This window comes from Danio rerio, chromosome 22 (assembly GCF_052040795.2).
Source record: "Danio rerio strain M-AB ecotype USA chromosome 22, GRCz13ab, whole genome shotgun sequence".
Classification (NCBI taxonomy): domain Eukaryota; kingdom Metazoa; phylum Chordata; class Actinopteri; order Cypriniformes; family Danionidae; genus Danio; species Danio rerio.
The window spans coordinates 35,022,492-35,046,087 of NC_141042.1; the positions used below are offsets into that span (position 1 = coordinate 35,022,492).

General features: G+C 38.3%; 1 protein-coding gene across 50 annotated transcripts in view; it reads left to right on the plus strand.

Moving 5' to 3' along the window:
• dock3 (dedicator of cytokinesis 3) overlaps positions 1-23,596 on the plus strand; it is a 406,352-nt gene that overhangs the window by 347,484 nt on the left and 35,272 nt on the right. For 28 of the 50 annotated variants that reach the window (XR_015522243.1, XM_087304578.1, XM_087304587.1 and 25 more), the window contains 9 exons: positions 4,519-4,617; positions 4,720-4,814; positions 11,537-11,612; positions 14,084-14,184; positions 19,073-19,131; positions 19,781-19,929; positions 22,309-22,394; positions 22,776-22,802; positions 22,930-23,025. Coding sequence is in view for 49 of the 50 variants with exons in the window: in XM_087304578.1 (XP_087160704.1) it covers positions 4,519-4,617; positions 4,720-4,814; positions 11,537-11,612; positions 14,084-14,184; positions 19,073-19,131; positions 19,781-19,929; positions 22,309-22,394; positions 22,776-22,802; positions 22,930-23,025 (788 nt within the window). In the remaining variant the exon portion in view is untranslated. The remainder of the gene's footprint in view (positions 1-4,518; positions 4,618-4,719; positions 4,815-11,536; positions 11,613-14,083; positions 14,185-19,072; positions 19,132-19,780; positions 19,930-22,308; positions 22,395-22,775; positions 22,803-22,929; positions 23,026-23,596) is intronic. The other 22 variants (XM_087304583.1, XM_087304591.1, XM_087304551.1 and 19 more) reach the window with 1 other exon arrangement.

A 23,596-nucleotide genomic window follows, 5' to 3' on the forward strand; every position in this document is an offset into this window, starting at 1 on the left:
GAGAAGGTTGTGCGTGAAAATCTCAGTAGATCAGCAGTTTCTGAAATACTTAGACCAGCCCGTCTGGCAGCAACAACAATGCCACGTTCAAAGTCATTTAAATCCCCTTTCTTCCCCATTCTGATGCTCGCTTTGAACTGCAGCAGATTGTCTTGACCATGTCTACATGCCTAAATGCATTGAGCTGCAGCCATGTGATTGGCTGATTAGAAATCTGTGAGCAGTTGGACAGGTGAATCTAATAAAGTTGCCAGTGAGTGTACAGTATATTACATGATTTTCAATGAATGTAAATAAGAGCACTGTTGTTCTCTCCCCCTCTCTCTCTATCTCTCTCTCTCTCTCTTGCGTTCAAATCTGTGTTTATGTATCCTTACACTCACTCACTGACTCACACATAATACAGTATGTCTTCGTGTGGGTGAACTTCATGAAAACTGCGAATAAAGTACATATTTTAAGAACACAATAAAAAAGATTGGACCATTACATTTATTTTGTTTTTTGGTTCAACTTTCTTTATGTAAAATTTAAATACATAGTTGTTTTTGCGTAAAATAAGGCTGGGATGTTTCTTGTCAGGCTTCATGAGACTCACCCGTGCATGCTTGTCTTATTCTTGTTTTTTTGTCTCCTGCATTTAGTTTGTTTTAACACCTGCTGGGAAAACTCAACAGTAACTATCTAAAACACATACATACTCAGATCTACACATTTGATGTCTTCTTTGATACACATTTATTTTGTTTTTAATGGTATTTGTGGATGTATTCATGATAGATCTCTTTCAAACAAAACCCAGCAGAAACTAGTCATGTTTATGTGTCTGTTTAGTTAAAAGAACCAAGGAAAGTCCAGATGGGGTAAATTCACTAAGAATATACTGTAATAACATTACATGTTTGCAAACACAACTCATTTTGTTTATAAAGTGTCTAGGGACTCCAGTGACCCAAGGTTTGCAATAGTGCGAGTAGATTGTGAGTATATTGCAGTGTGTAATATGCATTCAGTATATTTTGTTACAAAAAGTAAAAAAAATACTTTATTTCTGTGATCCATCCATAATAGATATATGCACGTGATGTAGCTATGCACTAGTTTTATATTAGTTTATATTGGTTACGTGACGGACATTGCGCTCTCTTGCTCTCATTAACATGCTTAAATACCTGTGCTATATGACAATACTAAAACTGTTTAAGGGTGCTTTCACACCTGTGAATCGATTCAGTTGTTCCGAAACAGAGATTACAATCGTTACATTGTTGCTCTTTGCTCTTGGAGCGGTTCGCTTTCACATTGCAAAGTTTCTAATCGGACCAAAAGAGCTAAAACAAGTCACGTGCGAGTAAACTCTCCTTACATTGGTCAGAGTGTCAGGGTTTATTTTGCAGCGTCCCGCTAAGCTGTCAGGAGAGGTGGTGGTTTGGTGGTGATTGACAGGGTGCGCACGCACGACGTGTCTGAGGAGAGACGCGGTGGGGAGGGGTGAGAAGTGTGCGCGACGATGCCTATTTGAGGACCGGGAGGGAGACACGAGATTACCAGGAGATCATCACTCGTTTGTGGGCATCCGGAGACTCGCGAAACTTCCCGCCATACTCATAATTCTCTCTTCATATAGCCGTAAGCCTATTACATATCCATAAAACACTGTGATAAAACCGCGCTCGGATCGGATCGCTTTCTCACTGCAATCGAACTGCTCCAGGGTTCGTTTCAATCGAGCCGAGACCACCTCATTCAAGCGATCTCGGAGCGATTACTTTGGCGCGGAACAGAGTGCGATTGCCCTGTTCACATATGCCAAACGAACCGCGCTAACTGGGCAAACGAGACACGTTCCGAAACAAAAGTGTAGGTATGAAAGCACCCTAAGTCCTCGTGTATGAGATTTAAGGTTTGGGACTCTACTGAAGTCTGTTCTGAAATGAAAGTGTCAGATTGACGTCATTCGCTATGGTTTTTAATGCCGCTCGACTCGCATTGCCAGGTGAAAACTACCTGCTTACACGAAACACGAGAACACAGATCTGACTCATATCGGATAAATTTCTACATATGAACAAGGCCTGAATCTGATTTGAGTAAATTAGAATCCCTGTGACTTGTTCCTGCTTACACGTACATGGGCCATATCCGATCTGTGCCACATGGGAGAAAAAAAATCGGAATTGAGTCACTTGAACAGTGCAGTGTAATGCCTGTTTCACACCGCAAGCGTCAGCAGCGCGTGAGCAGAGCGTATGTCGAGCAGAAGCAGCACGCAGGCGTTTGCCTTTCACACCAGCTGCGTCTGCAGCGCCCAGCTCTTCGGCAGCTGCTGCAGAGATCAACATTTCTCTGTCTATTCTATCTAGTTACCCATGTCTCTCTATATACAAATACACTTTTTAAACTTTTCATCTGCAGCAAGGCCCGCGGCAACTGCGGTTTCTTTAACCTGCAAATCTTTATTTTACAAATTTTATAGATCAAATAGTGCTGTGTGCTTCTCAAGCTCTATAGGAGTGTCTACAGTCAGAAGACAGTTGACTGTGATATGTCATTTGTTTTTTGATTGTCAGGTCGCTGTAGGCCTAGTTATAATAATATTTATACAATATAGTTACAATGATATTTATACATGATCAAACTAGTGTTAATTTCTCCGCTTCAGTGATGTCCAGCAGCAGAATAACAGCTCGTTAATTCATGCTCGTGCAGAGGATGAGACGGACAAAAGTAATTAATGCATGCAATTCTTTTACTTTTTTTCGTGTTGTCAGGTTCACAGTGCAAACAGCTCCCGGTAGGAATAACTCAAGTGAACATAAAACAAAGCCGATTAAAACTTTCTTGCTATGCTTGAGCTGCACAGCACAGCATACAGCGAGCTCACATAATCCAGCGTGCGTGTCGCACTACACTACCCACAATACACTTCGCTATGGACTACAACTCCCCTAAATAGTCTATTTCCCCTCTCCTGAAACACTAGCGTGCAACTTAAGCAAAACTGATACTAAAATTGTTTTACATTTGGTTTTGTAGTTCGGGCCTAAATAAATGTTTGTTGCCGTTTTTTATTTGATTGACTATATATAAATTATTTGACATTATTAACGCATTTATTGGGTAAAATTGCTACTTTTTACTGTCATTCAATGTGTTTTGGTCATTATCAATGCACTGTTACTTTAATTGAGCGTGAGCAGCGCGGCAAAAATAGACCCAGCGCCGAAACTATCGCTGCACTGCTGCTTCAGCGACGCGCTGCTGCTGTGTGCGGTATGAAAGCTCTAAACTGTTAACATGGACGCCGAAAAAACACGCGCTGCTGACGCTTGCGGTGTGAAACAGGCGTAAATGCGGCCAAAGTGTTATAGTTTGTCTCATATCCAGATGTTTGAAAGGCCAAGCTTTCTATTTGCTATTTCAGCCACTATTCGCTCGTCTGAGAGAAATATTGGAAATCTTAAAGGATTATAATAATCTCAGACTCAACTTTATTATCCCGTTTGGGGAAACTGAAATTGCAGCAAGGTGGCGTAACGCATGTAATGTTCCATGTACACATTAATAAAATATTACCACACAACATACTATACGGTACATCATTGTTTAGGTGTGTATCCCTCCCCGCTGGACTCATTTAATGACCTCATTTAATAACAGCATATGTTTTACGCTGCGGATGCCCCTCCAGCTGCAACCCATCTCTGGGAAACACCCATGCACACTCATTCATACACAGAAACTCATACACTATGGCCATATTAGTTTATCAATTCCGAGCACCCGGAGGAAACCCACACCAACACGGGGAGAACATGCAAACTCCACACAGAAACACCAACTGAACCAGCTGGGACTCAAACCAGCAACCTTCTTACTGTGAGGCAACAGTGCTAACCACTGAGCCACCCTGCTGCCACAAAACAACATTCATTAATTTTCCTATCGGCTTAGTCTCTTAATTTATCCGGGGTCGCCACAGCAGAATGAACCGCCAACTTATCCTGCACGTTTTTACGCAGCAGATGCTCTTCCAGCTGCAACTTATCTCTGGGAAACATCCATACACACTCATTTATGATCATACACAACTGACAATTTAGCCTACCCAGTTCACCTGTACCGCATGTCTTTGGACTTGTGGGGGAAACCGGAGCACCCGGAGGAAACCCACGCAAACGCAGGGAGAACATGCAAACTCCACACAGAAACGCCAACTGACCCTGCCGAGGCTCGAATCAGCGACCTTCTTGCTTTGAGGTGACAGCACTACCTACTGCGCCACTGCATCACCATGAAATAACAATATAATTAGTAATAGTATTATAAAAATCGGGCCACATTTCCATGCAATCTGAACATGGTGTTGATTAGGGAACTTATCTCGATTGTTTCCATGTCTTTCATTCATTCTGCTCCCCTGCTCCCTTTGGATGCATTTGATTGGCTGTTTGTTGTGATTGGAAAGTAAACAGATTTGATTGGCTCACAGCGACGTACCCTCTTTCTGATTGGCAGGGAGAGTATGTGTCCTGCCTGCTGTCTCTCCTGCGCCAAATGTCGGACATTCACTTTCAACACCTGCTGGACAACTTCCAGAGCAAAGAGGAGCTGAAGGTTGGAGAGACGTCTTCTGCATTTCAGAAACCAGGGATCTGGAATCATTTATAATATTGTTTAAAATGTTTCCCAGAGCTTACTCAATGCTTTCTCTTGCAGGAGTTTCTGCTGAAGATTTTCTGTGTGTTCAGAAACCTGATGAAGCTCAGTATTTTCCCACGTGACTGGAACGTCATGCGACTGCTGACCAGCAAGTGAGGATCCTGTTCTGCATTTCTTCTTGAAAAAATAAAATAAGTGTGATGCTTATTATTATGATTATATATTGATTATCTATGATCATATGACTATGATTATATACTGATTATCATATTTTGAGCTTGTACGGTGACTTTTGGATGCTTATCGCCCCATTCACATGGGGCTTCAGCATCAACGCTTGACTGAAGGCGTGTCTGAAGTTGGGGCTGACGCGATCGTCGTAGCAGCGTCAACCAATGAAATTAGTCCGCAATCGGCTGCTGTCTGAGCTGGTGTATTTGCATACAGCTATCTGATTGGCTGACACTTCCGTCAGCACTTGAAAAGTTGAGAAAGTCCCAACTTCTTCAGCGAGCAACGCCTCTGAAGCAAGGCCGAAGGATCCACAATGCAGTCCGGCAATGCCTGAAGTCACCCATTTAAAGTGTATGGGAAGCGTTGAAGCTGACGCCCCGTGTGAATGGGGCGTTTGTCACTTACAGTATGGAGGTCTCAGATACACTACAAAACGAGAAGAGATAAAACTGTTCTTAGAGTTTTTGGCTTGTTTGTAGACTATAAATATCTAAAAATTATTAAATCATGACAGATTTTTTAGACAAGTAAAAAATTATATTGTTTTGTTTTCGGAAATAGTCAAATTTCTGCTGCGTGGTACAAACACACTGAAGTCGCCTCAATCCGGTCTACCTTGGAAGTTCAGATAATCCAATTTGAGCAGAAAATTTGCATGAGGTGGAAAAACATCCCGTGGTTAAACTAGTGCAAGTGACCCATGTTGATAGTGTTGGTCGATCAGAAAAGAAAAAAATAGCGTGATATGGCAAAAACTTTCCACACTTTCCATCCACCTATTTTTAAGTGCATTTTGGATTTGACCATAACAAATGGAAACGTCAAGATGCACATAAAATTTGAAAATGCGTATAAAAAAACATATGCGCATAACTGAGTAGGATAAACTTTTTATTCGATAAAAAAAGATGTGCATAAACTCTGATGGAAACACTTCTTCCAAGCAAAGTCCAGTATGCGCATTAAAAAGATCATGTGATGATGAAAATGTGTGTGAATGGACAAACCGGCAGGCTGAGCACACTGTAGAACATCTGAAATGTCGTTTTGGTCATTCTAAAACACTGTACCGTTTCAGTATTAGTGTTATTATTAATTAGGGGTGTCAAAATTAATTGTTTCTTCGGTGCACCACGATGCAGACGCGGACAATTCGGTATCGATTCAGTAATAACCATAACCGGTTATAGTGACGTCATTTATCTCCTATGCGCTCTGTCGCGAGGGAGGTGAGCGCCGTTATTTACAACACTCAGCCAACTCAGGGCCGGCCCGTGGCATAGGCACCATAGGCAAATGCTTAGGGCGCTGTATATCCAGTGGGGCGCCAGAAATGAGCGCGCTTCAGTTGGTTTTGTTTTCGATTTTCCTGACAATTTCAGTTATAGACGGCAATAACTCAAAAAACGCTTACCCTAAAAAGATCTAAAGTGTGTTTCCTACAAAAAGACAAAGCTGGTTATGTTTCACAGCTGTCTTTCTTTTTTTCGCTCGACATTACGAGCACTGCTCCGTTTAAGCCCTCGCAGTCTGCGTTTACTTTAGCTAGCAGAGCTCGCGCTGAGAGGAGCTCTCTGTAAGGGACCGTCGGAAAAGTGCTTTATTTTTTTCGTTTTTTTTTCGTTTTTCTGCTCCGCTCAGCGCAAGCTCTCCCTGTTGCAAGGGCTTAAGTGTGTTTGTTTGTGTGTGTGCGTGTGGGTGTTTGTTTGTTTGATGCTGTCTATGTTTGTGAATGTGTTTGAATATGAGACAGTGTGGTGCTGTGTGTTTATACAGACAGCATGTTATAGCCTCCCCCCTAAAATATAACACTATATATGGAAAGCATCGTCAATGCACCGTGATGCACCGAGATTTTGAATTGAACCGAATCGATGGCATGATAATCGTAACCGAACCGAACCGTGAGACCAGTATAGGTTCACACCTCTATTATTAATGACCTCCAAGAGCGTCTGCGCTCTGTGTCTAACGCCTTCAAACACCACTGCACATTTACTGTGTCGGCATTTTCTTCTTAGGCGCAAGTCATTTAGTAAACAAAGAAACAATTCAAATTACTGCTGCTTGGCACGAATACACTGAATTCAGCTCAACTCGGTCTACCTCACAATATTAAATAATTCAATGCTGTGACTTATTCGAGTTTTTCTTTAAAACAAGCTAAATAATGTGCCAATGGGGTTAAGTAAAATGATCATATTTTCAGTTTGCAGTAAGTTTATTTTACTAAACCCACTGGTAGATATTTTAGTTTGTTTTAAGGAAAAACCTATGGAGACCCGGAAGGGACGTGACAATTCATAAAACAAGTGATAAGTAAGCATATTTTAGAAAGAGTTTACGTTCCCTCGCAAATATGTTCTGCGTTCCCTTTCAAAACTGTTGTTGGACAAACACTTCACTTCATACATGACAACCCTGCTTTTACCGGGATTCTTCCGTATTTTACCATTATATCCTATTATTAGGTATTTTCCCATATTTCTCTCATATTTTTAATCTTGAAAGCATGTTGAAATTAAAATAAAAATGTCTGAATTCATTTTCTTTCCATTAAAGCTGCGCGTCGATCAGCGCCCCTCATATGCAACCTCTGAATCAGTGAATGCATCTATAAGCGCTGACTAACTTTCAGATCAGCTGTACATGCCATTTAAAGAGGAGCTAAAGTGCAGGACATACACGTCCTGCGTGTTTTATTTCAAACACAACTAATTTGCTCTTAAATGAGGAGAAACGGTTAAAGTATGCTTTCGTTAAATATCAGTGGTAAGTGACACCTCTGTTGTCAAACAAAACAAAACGAGAGATTCAGTCAGTCAGCGCTTATACATGCATTCACTGATTCAGAGGTTGCAAATGAGGGGCGCTGATCGATAATCAGCTTTAATCGAAAGAAAGTGAATTCAGACATTTTTTTATTATTTTAATATATATATTTTTATATTTTTTATTATTATTATTTTATTATTTTTTGATTATTTTTTATTAATTTCAACATGCTTTCAAGATTACAAATATGACAAAATAATTAATAATAGGATATAATGGTAAAATATAGGAGAATCCCAACAAAAACAGGAGGGTTGTCATGTATGAAGTGAAGTGTTTGTTGAACAACAGTTTTACAAGGGAACACAAAACATATTTGCGAGAGAACGCAAAAACTTTCAAAAATATGCTTACCTATCGCTCGTTTTTTTTTCTCCCACGCATTTTGTATTTCTTCCACCCATTTTTTTTTTCTCCACCATCATGTCCCTCCCGGGTCTCCGTAAAAAACACTTCAATTTGACTATTTCTGAAGACAAGACAGTCTAGTCTAGAAAATGCTTCTTGATTTAAGCAACAACAGCAGAAACTCATGTAGAAAAGCATTTTTTGCAGTAACATTTCTAAATCAAAACTGATATTTATATATAAAAAACTAATTTTGGTAGATTTTTATATTTTATTCATTCAGATTTGTTTATCAAAGAATCCTGAAGATAAAGATGTATTATGAAATTCACAAAAACATTGAGCATAAGAACTAATATTTATTGTTGTACTAATAGTGGTTGTAGATTGTTGAAATAGTAGTAGTTTTCTCTTATTTATGTACTCTGACCTGTCCACCTAGGTATTTTTGCATGTGCACACACACACACACACACACATGCAAACACACACACCTGCCAGTAGCTGACTGTTTTGTTGTTGTTTTTTCTTTTATTTCTACCATTTGTATGTGATCCCAATTTGTGTAACTTTTTCATAATATTATAATTTAATTTTTTTTTAAATAATACATTTTGTGAAAAAATGCTAGATGGTGTAACATTAAGGTAGCCGTGTCATGAGAATACAGAATTTAATAAATTTAAAACTTTAATATAGAAAACAGTTAATTTAAATGGTCAATATATGTTACACAATAATTACTGTTTTATTGTATTTTAATCAAACTCTGAAAAGAATTTTGGAAATGGAATTTCCAAATTGAATTATGAAATTTTTCTGCCAGGGAAAAAAATTAATTAAAAAGAAAAAATATATAATTGTGATGTAAAACAAAACATCACAATTCTGACTTCTTTTTCATCCAATTTAAAAGAGAAAAAAGTCAGAATTGCAAGATGTTCAATCAATTCAGTTGATCAGTATTTCTATAGTGCCTCTACAATAGAGTGGAGGAACTATGACGTCACTTTGCTAATCGGCTGCTAGCATAAAACTGGTTCCCTTGTGAAAATCCCTATAGGATTTTCCCATAGGCTTTTCGAAGATTGCAAATAATAAGCTCTGTGTTTAAACACTGTTCATTACTCTTACACTTTTTGTCCAGCCGGACAATCCTCACACGAAAATACAACTTTGAGCACTTTTGGATCTTAAATGCAAACGTAAGAGTTGAAAGCTAACATTAGGCTATAAACGGACTGCACTGCCTTCAGGGCGCTCGCCTGTGACGTCAATACCACACTACTACAGACGACTTATCATGCTCCTTTTTAGAAATAATGTCCATGACAAAGAGTTAATCTCTCTGTTTATTATATTATAATCCACGCTATATATTATAAACTAATAAATACGCAAACACATAGGCCTATGTTTTTACGTGGGAAATACATCTGTTTTTCTTTACGGTTGTTCTAAAAGTTTTAAAACTGCGTGCACACAGCCTGCTTACCTTAACAGACGACAGAAATGAGACGTGAGGAGGAACAAGTCTATCAAATGCCTGCAAGTTCCATCATCATGGACACAGAGCAACATTCAATATTCCTTTTATGTCACGACGTACAGCGAAAAGCAGCCTATACAGTCACATATGCTGTACATTTTATGGAGGAGTGTAAATATTGCAGTTATGACAGAGTAAAATGTGTTCAGATGAAGAAAAAAAATCACTTGATCATGTTAAAATGACAGTTATGCATGTATTATTACACATTTATTGACTCGTTTGCATTACTGAGAGTAGGAAAGAGACAGACTGCACTGCAGTATCTTCATAATATTGTTTAATTAAAATAAATGATCAACAAATGAATCAGTCTCGACGGTCTTTACAAGTAAAGGCATTATCTACACACAATAAGAATTCCCAATTAGAATAATACTACAAACTATAAAATACTATTCCTGAAAATACCTAAATAACAGACAAATCCAAATGCCCAACACAAGCGAGTTGCGCTCCAGACCAGTTCAGCTCGATGACATATAATGTCTCCGACACCGCCTGTAGTCCCATTTAGCAACTTGATAGCAACCGTCTTTTTAAAGAAGCATGGCCGAATAAAAAATTCAATAGTGTGCTGTAACTGATGTGTTTTATGTTGTAGAACAAAATGTGAAAGTATCTTGAATTTGTGTTTTCCACGGACCTTATTTAAGCGATTTTACTGAAACCCCATACAAAAAAACCTATTGACTTTGGGACGAGGGAACCGGAAGAGCTAAAATGCTAACTCGCTTCCGGGTTTTTGCATACAAATTGACGTCATAGTTCCTCCACTCTATATAGATTGAGTGGCAGCAGCCGAACGCAGAAGTTCTAGTAAACTGAAGCTGTGTCAGTCCAGAGTTCAGAGCTGAAGTTCAGTTTAGCTCAGTTCAATGTGGTTTAATCTTGACTGCCGAAAGTCCAAACACTGAAGAGCTAATCTATCCATGTAAACCAAGCAGGACAGTGGCGACAGTTGAGGAACAAACTTCACCAATTGACCAAAGTGAAAGAAAAAAACCTGGAGAGAAACCAGGCTAAGTTAGGCATAACAATTTCTTCTCTAGCCAAATCCGATTTGTGATTAAAAAAGTCCCAAATCACAATAAAACATATGCCCTTATATGTATTTCTGGTTTTTGAGCCTGTAGGTGTGTCGTGCGATTACAAGAAAGTAGCAGTTATGAAAAAAAGATCTAAATTTGCCAATAAACATTAAAAAACTGCAACAATAGGATTTTTTTCGAAAGCAATCTATAAGTGAAGTTTATGTATAAACAAATTTCGAGAGGATCACGTGCTTATGATTGCTAGCAGCTGACCCGCATTATCCAATTCACTACGCTCCAATCAGACGACTCCTAAACTACTATAAATACCCTGGGGTTCATTCCATTGCTATCTTCATTTTGAAGAGTCCCCCCTTCCTCCCCTACTCCTCCTTCTTAGACGGGTGACACGGTGGCCCAGTGCGTAGCACTGTCGCCTCACAGCAAGAATGTCTCTGGTTCCTGGCTTTACCAAAACTAGCAGACATTTCTGTGTGGAGTTTGCACTTCTCCCCGTGCTCACGTGGGTTTCCCCCGGCTTCCCCGGTTTCCTCCCACCGCCTAAAAACATGCAATTAAGTCAATTGAACAATCCAAATTGGCACCATAGACACGCTTCTAGTTCGTAGTTAATTTCAAGAACATTCACTTGCTACAGCAGGGGAGTTCTCGAGATCTACCTGAGCTCAAACTCCCCTCCCGCCTTGCAACGGGAGGGAGCCCTGGGCTCGAGGATCTCATGAGCTCAGGGCTCTCTCCCAGGACAGCACGCCAAACAAGCTTTTATAATTAATCATCAGCTAAGTGTGAACTCTTGAAATAAAATCTATGAACATACCCCAAATGCTTCAACTTGTCTCTCTCTTTCTTGCAGTATCATCGTGAGCACAACTCAGTATCTGTCGCCTGCTCTCCATAAAAGCTTTACAGATGCTGACTTCGATTTTAAGGTGTGTGATTCTGCACATTTTTCACAACCAACTCCCTGGCACTGCAGCAAACACTAACCATAAACATCATCTCCGCACGCACACACACACATCTGTTCTCCTGGAGATGGCATTCACATGTTCACAAACGTGCCTGATGTGGGCCTTTACGGTGTCCTGCTGCTGTTGGACACTCTTGGCTCTCTCTAATCCACTCTAATGAAGCGCTCCTCCCTGATCAAGACAGATGGTGCCACTAACCAGGGAGACCGTCTCTGGAAGTTCACATCTACTGAATTATTAATGAAGGTTATCTTGCGGAGAAAAACACAAGCCTGTCTGTCAGCGTGGGCTTTCGCTGGATGTCCCTTGGAAAACGCGGAGAGCAGCTTAAGTTCTGAATCCAAACCAGGAAATGGATAAGATAGCTAACAGTCAAGACTAGTTTACCCACTGAAGACATGTTAAACTATAGAATTATTTTTTTGTGTCCTCCTACAACAGGTTTAAGAAAACTGCTCAGAATATGCATTTGATATTTGTATCAGTCTATAATGATTTGAGAGGGTTTGTTTAAATCGTTATGGAGATTAAAGGGGACCTATTATGCAAAAATCACCTTTATAAAGGGTTAAATCACAGTTATATGGCAAGAGTCTGTGAATTTGCTTGTTAAGTGTGACTTCAGGGTCCAAGCACCATATCAAACTGTATAGGGACACTCAACAAATGGTGATAATAAATATTTATAAAGTGCTATATATATATATATATATATATATATATATATATATATATATATATATATATATCCATGCTTAATATCTGATGGTCAGAAAGTGAATCATTTTTTTAATAAATTGTTAAAATATTGGTGTCTATGATGCAGCTTGTCCAGAGACTGTTGTGTGCACCATGATCCTAAATCAAATTCACTTTATTGTGTGATATGATGGTCATAAACTAGTATTTTCTCAATTCAAATGAGTAACGTAGACTAACCATGTTCCGTACACTTTTCGCTATTCAGCGCACTCAAACGACCACTCCTGCGCCATTGAAAGCCACATAAGCATGCTTGTGTGTTCATTCTCTGGGGGGATACCTATTCCACAATCCAAATCTTGATTGATGTCTTTTGGACCAGTAGTTTTTGAGAAAAGATGGGATAAGTACCGCCTTCGCATGTGTATGGAAGATGATAGGTTTTAACGGTGTTCGGTACAAGACTAAAATAGTGTTCTGTACAGGGCGCATAACTTTAATTTACTGGCAAAATTGGGCATTGTTTGAAGTATTATTAAAATCTTATGTCAGAATATACTATTATTGTGTTTAGCTTGAAGTTAATGCTATATTAAATAACTCTTTTATGAAAGTTTGAAATGAAATAGCTTCAAAATCATTTACTTTTTATATCATGTTTGTTTTATTAAAAACATGCCACAGCCATGTCACCCTGCAGCCCAAGACCGGTTACTCACTGAAGCTAAGCAGGGCTGAGCCTGGCCAGTACCTGGATGGGAGACCACTAGGGAACACTAGGTTGCTGTTGGAAGTGGTGTTAGTGAGGCCAGCAGGGGGCGTCCTAATGCCCCAGTGAAAGTGAAGGGTACACTATACTGTCAGTGGGTGCCGTCTTTCCGATGAGACGTTAAACCGAGGTCCTGACTCTCTGTGGTCATTAAATATAAATAACCCTCCTGCTATATAAATACACATTACATTACATTTATTACACCATGACAATATAAAATATTAAAACATTAAATTCATGCACATTAATGCTAACTTGATTGACCTTTTATATGTATAAACATGATCACTGCAAAAGAAGGATCGAAACAGCGTTTGCAGCCTGTCTCTCAGGCTCTCTCTGGCGGAGAGTTGCGACATGCGGTCATAACCCATAACTGACGTTTAAATATCCCCATTTCAAAGCATTTATTCAACAAAAGATAAGTTATTTAACAATTTGTGATAACATAATATTCACTTCATAAAGACTCTAATACCGTGTGATGCATAAATTAAATGCAAAAGCATATTGTCGTAGCTTTAAATGTATCCCCTCCCAGGCGACACTCGCACTTTAAGCTTGCCCACTATCTATTTTCAAGCGCATTAGGTGGCCGTAGCAAACTTACTGAATTTACTCGGAAACATATGATAGGAAGGTCTCTGTTGTGGTTGGGGCTGAAAGAGTGAGAATTAAACATTGCACAGATATATAGCTTGCCTACGACCCATAAGTATTTATTCAGAGTTTAGCATTAAAAGGTAATCTGTACGAAACATCGTTGTGTACGGAATATGGTTAGTCTACGTTAGCGGCTTAGACCCTGAAACAGTATTCCATAGACACGACCTAACAAGCAGATATACTTTCTGCCTCAGCCATCGATGTCATCCATTTCTGTGATGAAAACACTGGCCTTAATTTAATAAACCTTAATCAGATTTAATGGCTCCTGTATTTCTGTTTCCATCAGGTGTGGAACTCGTACTTCAGTCTGGCTGTGCTATTTATCAACCAGCCTAGTCTACAGCTGGAGACTCTGACACCGGCCAAGCGGAAGAAGGTCTTTGACAAGTAAGACTTGATCCTGTTCACTCACACAAACCTCAGGACAACAGCTGTGTCTGAGACTAGTCCTAGCCACTAGGGGTTTAACGAATTATTTTAACTCACAGTTCAATTCAATTCACGATTTTGAGCTCATGATTTAAACTTCTCATGATTTTCTTTTACCATTGGCTGCGTCTGAAATCACCTACTATACAGTAGGTACTGCATATGAATTTAAATGTACTACTCGGCTGTTAGAAAAGTGTGTTCTATACAGTATGAATGTGAGCAGTATGAATGGAATTCGGATGTACTACATCCGCCATTCTGTCATGATCACATGACCTATCCACGTCACTTCCATTCATTAATTCTCTCCTGGGGCATCATGGGATTAAGTAGCGTCTATCCGATGTGCACTTCAGTATATCGCCGGAAGTAGTAGGTCATCCGGGTACTTCACTCATACTGTTTTTCGAACATACTACTCGGCTCGTATGTCGCGCTGTTTTTAGCGCACTATATAGCAGCGGTTACCAAACTTTTCAGCCTGCAACCCACAAAATAACAATGTCAGTGACTCGCGACCTACATTTTTCAAGGTGGTCATACTGTAAATATATAAACTATAGGCATATATAAACATGAGCATATTGAAAACACAAACATGCAACAGTCTATTAACCATATAATGTGTTTTTAAAGCCATTTATTAATTTAAATAGATATGAATATAAAAATTAAAGGCTGATGGCTGATTTGTATGTTGTTGTTTCTTTAACGCAACTATCAACTATTCTCTGTGGGTTATGAATAAAATATGGTTCAAATAGTTTAATAAAATGTATTTAAGTTTTACAAAAATCCCCAAATGCCCCCTTGTCATTGTCCCGTGACCCCCAGTTTGAGAACCACCCCTATATAGTATGAAAGTTTACGATTTCGGACACAGCTCATGTTTGGAGTGAAAGTCCTTCTCTGTTGATGTCAGTTTGATATTTTTATTTTTAGCTACGCCCCTCTTTCTGTTAGTTTGCTATAAAGGAATGATATGCATAATGAAAGCCCCGCCCCCTACTCAATATTCAGTTTCAGTTGGAAGTACATCAACGTACTAGAATAAGTTTTAGCAACTACAAGTTTACACAGACTTTAATCATTATTCACAAAGATAATAACATACATTCATAAACTTAGCTGAATTGCTATTTATTATCTATTTTTTTGAGTTATTTATATTTTATATTATAGTTATATCTACACATTTCACGCACAAATAATTCCAATAAATTTGAAAATGGCATATTTGTCTAAAAGATGACGTTACACGAGGACGCAAGATCGCTGAAGAACGCAATTTATTTACACCCGGGTTGTCTAAACTTGCTCCTGGAGGTAGGGTGGCCACCCATCCCTTAAAATACGGAATCGTTCCGTATTTGAGAATGAAATTGTGCGTCCCATTTTGAATCTATACGCGACAGGTTTTGTCCCGTATTTTTATCTTTTTTTTTTTAAAGTAGCTTTTCATGCAAATCATCCCACACGCATTTACTAAAGATGCCTCATTTCCTACTTTTGATTGGGTAATACTTGATGTCATCATTAGTTTGATTGGACTTTTTGTCCGGGGAAGAGGGAGGGTCTTTTAAGCAGAGTTTGTCAAGTCTTGATAGAGAGTAATGGCAGATGCTTCCCCAGCTAACCCTTCATTTCTTAAAGTTTCAGAGTTTAAACGTAAGCGACTGAAAAAATACTGCAGAGAGTGGGAGGAAACAAATATCTGGCTGCAAAGTGTTAGAAATTGTTATCAAGCCAACTGCACGATTTGTTGGAGATCGTTCTCTGTGGCTCATGGTGATCTGTGGGACAACACGCCTTCAGAGAGCAGAGTTTGCAAAAAACAAAGCAGACAGTTCTTCGTACCCTTTGTAAAGCAGACAGTCTCTCCCTATTAATTGCTTAATAATGTTAAAAATGTGACCCGGTCTGTGAAAACCTAGCTGGAGTCTTTTTTTTTTTTCATTTACTGTTTTCTACATGAAATATAGAACAGTCTGATAATAATAATAATAATAATATATGTATTTAATTATAACTGAGTAAAACAATGTCAACAACTGAAATCACAGGGAAATGAATGGCTACAGTCAAACTTTATTTCAGAATTAGATTTGGCCTGGTTTTCACACACTGGGTCATAAATTGTAATTTGTTAAAAATTCTGTAAATACAATGTAAGTGGATCACATTCCAATGTAATATTATAATTTGTTTGTTAAGGTTAAGTCAGGCACATAAGCATTAATACTTGAAACATTTTATTTAATACATTAATAAACAACATAATACCCATGTAAAGAAAATGAGCAAGTAAATTGCAACTTTCCATAGTTTCAAATTAGAAATAGGCTATATGAAAACTTTTCTACACTGGAAGAAAAATCCTGGTTGCCTTAATTTTTTTAAGCTGAATCAAAGTAATCATGAGTTTATTGAACTTATATTATGTTAAACTGACCTAAAACAGCTTGCATAACTTATAAAATTAAGATAAAACATGATTAACTTAGTTCAGTGAGTTAAAATGACCTAAAACATACGCTGTCAGGACTAATTGATCATATCATTTTTTACAGTTTAGCTAATGTTTGTATCTAGTTTATGTATGTGCCGTTTTTATGTTTGGATAGTTACTGCAAATAATGACAAATACTGTATTTTAGCCAAAATCTGTTATCAATACCATCCTTTAAAATTAGGTTCATTAGTATTTTTTCCTCGCCACTAGTATCTCGTTTCCACTGACTGGTACAGGAAGGTACGGTTTAGGTCGGTATGGGTCACCTTTATCAGGCTTGCATTTCCATTACCAAGGGTATCCTTTTGGTGGGCGTGGTGTATGATAGAAAGTTTCAGTCACATCATTCTCGCTCGAGGAAATGTCTACAATAAAGCTGTAGGGGCCGCTCACATATCATATGAGAAGCACTTCTCACAAAACAGATGCTTTACACACATAAATACATCTGTATAACTGTTTATTTCTAACTTTTCTATGAACATGAGTTGTTCATAGAGTTGTTCATGGCTTCTCCTTTTTTCTGCGCATCACTCTCGCGTTTGTCTGACAGGATCGAGTTTCAAAAACACGTCAATAATAAAGCCCACGTTATTATCATCAGCTCAAGAAGTTTGTTATACTTCAGATATAGACGCGTGGTGAGCGCAAGCAAGAAAGCGAAAACGCTCGCACTTTAGAAACTTTAAAAACTACAAGGCACAGGGTAGATTCTGCTCTACTCCATGGTTTTGTGGCTGTTCATCAAGACGACGACAAGGTTTGTTTGAGCCCGGATCGACCATGGCTCGTTATTATTTGTATATTAAATTACGCTGTAATCTCTCGGCTGTGTATTTTAAACATGGCAGGTTTTTTGTTTTCACTCTGGCTTGTTGCGCAAGCGAATGATGTATCTCTGTAAACCTATGGTGTTCAGCTGCGCGTGTAGCTCCGCCTTTTGGTACACTTTCCGGTGGTTGATACCCTTTCGAAAGGGTGCCGAAAAAGTGGTACCGTACAGTACGGTTTGGTACGCCTTTTGACAGTGGAAACTGCCATAAAAGCGTACCAAACCGTACCGTACCACTTAGTGGAAATGGGCCATAGGTTATAGCAGCTGAGTTAACGTCAGCTATATCAGTGTTGCAGAGTTGTAAAAGAGAAAGACTGACTGCATCTGTTTACACAAATTTCAATAAAAGACAGATTATTTTAATGTCCAAGTGTTCATACTTTCCTGAAAACATATTTTAAGTTGTTATTTACCACCACTGGCAGGCTATTGGGCATGTGATCACAGTGGTCTAGGCCCCCAAGAGATACGGCCCCCACTGCAGCATGCGTCCCTTATTTTATTGTATCAAAAGTGGTAATCCTACCTGGAAGGCCGATGTCCTGCAGATTTGAGTTCCAACCCCAATTAGACACACCTAAACCAGCTAATCAAGCTCTTACTAGGTGTACTAGAAACTTCCAGGCAGGTGTGTTAAAGCAAGTTAAAGAATATCATAGCATCTTTACACTTAATTTTGAGCAGGCACAGAACTGTTTCATGACGTCATGATTTTCCCAAGCACGATGCATTCCTGGATTAACATCTATGTCCTAATCCATACTTATTCCCTACTTCTAAAACAAAGCATAACTGTGAATTATAATAGTTAGATAACAGTTATGTAGAAGCGCATAAACCTAACCGTAAGCCTAAACTTAACATTAACTGCAAACATATCCCTTAATTCTGATTGGCTGACTGGAATTTTGTTCCAGGATCAATATAGATGTTACTCCAGGAACATGTCGTACTTGGTAAAATCAGGTTGGCCACCTTAAATCGGCTGTGTAAAGAGGACTTATGTGAAAAAGTGAGCTGTTTCAGACACTGCTAGTAAAAGAAAGCAGTCTGATGTTGGTTCTTGTTATCATGTCTTTCCTATTCGAATGTCAGTTGAGCTTAGATCAAATTGATCCCAGAATATTTGTTTAATTGTACAAAAAAAAAAATTAATTAGAGCATTGTGGCGAGGTGTAAACCATGTTTAACCCATTCAGAGTAGTGCTACAGTGCTGCATTCCCCCATTTTGTTTGTAGCCATGAGTTTAGCATCTCATAATTAATAGATACCTGTTCCTTTAGCTGTTGGTCAAATACTCAAATGCAAAAAACTGCACAAAAGACACAACATGCAAGACAGATCATCATCATGCTAGAGTACATTGAAAGGGTCGATTCATCTCTAATCTTCCTTCATTCTCATCTCTCTGTAATCTTCATTTTAGCGTGTAGCTCTTGCTGCTTCTCTGTTTGATTCAATCATCTTACATTTGTGTTTTTTCTTGCCCTTGCAGGTATGGTGACATGAGGGTCATGATGGCTTACGAGCTGTTCAGCATGTGGCAGAATTTGGGTGAGTGTCGTGATTCTCTCTCCATCTTCCAGCTCTTGTTTCATTCTCTTTTCCTGCATTTCTCTGCACACGCACAGACGTAAACATGAGGATTGACTGTAGAAAAGCAACACTGACCTCTAGAGGCGGAAGAAGGCACTGCACTACAGGAATTCCCTCGTAATCACATTTTCTGTACAGAGTAAAATGTTCAGTGGTTTTCAACCTGTGGGCCGTAATGGTATTGCAGGTTCCAGGTGTTATTGGTAGAAATTATATTTTTTAAGAGATTCACACACACAAAAAAAGACAATTCTGTTCCCATTTACTTGTTGCAAACCTGAGTTTCTTTCCTCTGTTGAACACAAAAGAAGGTATCATGAAGAAAGCTGAAAACCATTGACTTCCATAGTCTTTGTCCTACTTTGGAAGTCAATGCTTACAGGTTTTCAGCTTTCTTTAAAATATCTTATTGAGGTTAATCTCATTAACGTTTTGAAACCCTTGAGGGTGAATATGTTAATTTTGGGTTGAATTATCCCTTGAAAATGACACTATACAGGTTTATTTATTTTTTAATTTGTCAAACATTTGTTGCATTAGTGAAAGTAATACAATATTTGATTATATAACATAATCACGGTTATGGGTTTGCTTGGTTTGGCTGCAGGTGAGAATAAGATCCACTTCATACCAGGAATGATCGGCCCCTTTTTGGGTGTGACGCTTGTACCGCAAAACGAAGTCCGAAATATAATGATCCCCATCTTCCACGATATGATGGACTGGGAACAGAGAAAGAACGGCAACTTCAAACAGGTCCATTATACCTGCCATCTGCTTCTCTGTCTTTTCTTGCCTGTTTTTTTCCTCTTTTCTAAACCTGTTATGTTTCAGAGATTACAAAAGAATATGACTATGAATATGATATTTTGTTTATTTTTGATGTTTTAGCAATAGAATGGATAAAGAAAGAACATTAGACAAAATGGGGTATATGCCGAAGCATGCTAATAGGACTTTTAATTTGCCAGTAACCTGGGTTAAGCGCTTCCGGCGAATTGAATGCCAATGCAGAATCCGGTGCGTTTAAGGTCTGTTTTCTTTAAAAATCAGCGATCTCCACTGGCTGAGTGATATCCGATTTAAAGTGGGTCTCAGATTGTACAAGAAGCACTGCCTTAAATTACATTTCCCCCGCCATATCTTTATTATATGAGCATTTCTTTTACCCCAGTACATTCAATGGAGCTTCATCGTTAGCCTGCCGATTCTGACGGGCGCGTGCGAGTATACAGCTTTTTGTCTCGTTTTATGCTTGAGCAACCAAATAAATGCTAAAGTTTATTTAACTGAATGTATTTTAATGACATCACAACATCGATGCTGTATAAGGAACCGTATAAAATGGGAAAAAAGTTCACAATAACAGGTCACCGGAAGTGTATCAGCATGGGAACAGCACTAGCTCGGCATATACCCCATTATAAGCCCTTTTGTGGAATTTTCATTTATTTTCAAATAATCAATTCAATTGTTTATTTATATAGCTCTATTATATATATATATATATATATATATATATATATATATATATATATATATATATATATATATATAAGGTCCTGTCATTAACCTGGTGCAATGGGGCGCATGGCACGATGCAATTGTTGTTTGCTTGTTTCAACTTGGCGCAAGACTTGTTTGACGTTTTGCACCACGCTGTTTAAATAGCAAATGCATTTGCACTCATATGTGCGGCCATAGGTGTTCTGGTCTAAAAAAGGAGGCGTGTTGAGGCACATTGCTATTTTGAGAATCTATAATAGACTGTTCAATAGATCTGAACAAAGCCGGTCTATAGTCCAGCGGAGAACGCATCAGTTGTGCGGCTCTCTTACACATTGCTTAATACAGACAGGATGTACTGCAATATGCAAATATCTTTATATATGAAAAAAATTAAAGGATTAAAATATTACAAAAATTATTATTTTCTAGCCTACATAAATATAAAAACCACTGCCTCCATGCCTTCTTCATCTCGGCGGGCTTTTTTCAGTTTATTCATAATAATTTGCTTTTGTTTAATGTTATTATTATTAGCAGTATTATTTATTATATGCATATTTATATTTGTTTTATTAAAAACAAGCTTAGATTTGAACACCTGTCAGGTTTTAGACAAAATGGGGTACAGCATGTGTATTAGGATATAACTAAGTTTTTTAAACACACTTCGTTATTATTATTCATTTATTCGTTTGCTGGAAATTAGAACTGAATTTAGAAATAGTTTTGAAACAAATCTTTGCGCTTAACAAGCTAAATTAATTATTTATAGGCTAATGGATATCTGTGCGTACAACAAGTTTCCCTATCCACAACAGTGAAAGTGAAAGTAATTAATGAGGAGGCTCATCTCTCATCCTCATGCTGTAGATGCTTTGTTTAACTGTTTTCTTTCTAGTGAAACACTCAGTTTTTCCACTTACAAAGTCTGCCATGTAAATAGCAAATGCGCTATGGCACGACGCAACTGACTCTTAAAGGGAATGGAAGTTGAGACTTTGATTGGTTTATTCTCAAAACACACCTATAACTCATTAAGAAAATAAGCTCAACCCTTTTAGACCATGGGCCATAGCGCAAAGCGAATTCTTCCATCCGTAAAGTAGCAAAAGTAGATTCTGACATGACCTTAATGCTTTTGCGCCCTGCCCTTTGCGTATGGATCGTCAAAATAGAGCCCACAATATTAGATATAGATTTAATTAGATAAGATATAGATGTATAGTTATATAATATTAGATGTTATTTAATGATTTGCTTGATTGGCCTAGACAGACAGATAGACAAAGATATAGATTTAATTAGATAAGATATAGATGTATAGTTATATAATATTAGATGTTATTTAATGATTTGCTTGATTGGCCTAGAAAGACAGATAGACAAAGACAGACACACAGACAGACAGACAGACAGACAGACAGACTGATAGACAGATAGATAGATAGATAGATAGATAGATAGATAGATAGATAGATAGATAGATAGATAGATAGATAGATAGATAGATAGATAGATAGATATAATGTGATGAAAAATAAATAAAAATTAGCATAATTTATATATACTTATGAATAAGTATAAACTGTTTAATTACATGTGAATGAACTGATGCTTATGGTGCAGGTGGAGGCGGAACTGATAGACAAACTGGACAGTCTGGTGTCTGAGGGCAAAGGAGACGAGAATTACAGAGAGCTCTTCAGTTTGCTGTAAGTAAACACAAACACACACACACACACACACACACACGGGAATTGGTGGTTTACGAGGACTCTATAGGCATCATGTATTTTATACAGTAAAAACAATCATTTTATGACCTTACCGCAAAACCCAACCTTTACAGGAAGCATGTGTGCAAACTTTGAATGTCAAAAGAACTTGTAATTATGATTTTGAAGCATTTTAAATTGAGGACACACTGCATGTCCTCATTAACCCCTTCAACATTGTGATACCTGGGTCTTACTCATGTCATAATACAAACGTGTCCTCATAAAGCACATAAACAAGCACACCCACACACAGATTGAGTGCTTTTGCTATAACCCGAGTGTCTCTGATTTTGCCTTGTGCTGCGGGATTATTAGAACTCAGCTGTTTGGGCCGTACCCCAGGTAAGAGGAAACCCACTCTTTTCAGGCCAGTCAGAAGCCACTCAAAAGGATCTTCCATTACAAATCCCTCTATTTCCTCTGTGAAGTGTCCTTAATTGATGAGTTATATGTTGCCGTTTATGTTTAGTCTGCTGGAGAAGATCGAGCAGGAGACCTGGAGGGAGACAGGCATCTCCTTTGTCACGTCTGTCACGCGCCTCATGGAGCGACTGCTGGATTACAGGTATTACTTTAGTTTTACTCTCTGTACTAATAATAATGCTGTATTGATTGAACATAATTCACAATTGGTTCACTTTTGGTCTGATTTTGTCATCATTTACCCTCCCTTCACTTGTTTCAACCTGTTTGAGTTTCTTTGATCTGTTGAACACAAACAGACAGCCGGAAACCTCATTGACTTCCATAGTATTTGTTTTTCCGACTATGGAAGTCAGTGGCTACAGACAAAAGAAACTCATAAAGGTTTTGAACCACTTGAGGGAGAGTAAAAAGTGAGTAAATGTTAATTTTGGGGTAATTATCTCTTTAAATTTACAATTAGTAGATTAGTAATTCAACTTTAAATTAAGTTATAAACTTTACTGGTAACTGAAACTGGTTATTAAACAATTAGTTTTATTTTTAGTTAGATATAATAACACTGATGAGCATATACTGCAGTAAGTGGCTTTTGGGCACATGTAGTCTTTCATAATACACTAATTGGCCACTTTATTAGGTACAACTGTCCAACTGCGCGTTAACGTAAATTTCTAATCAGCCAATCATATGGCAGCAGCTCAGTGCATTTA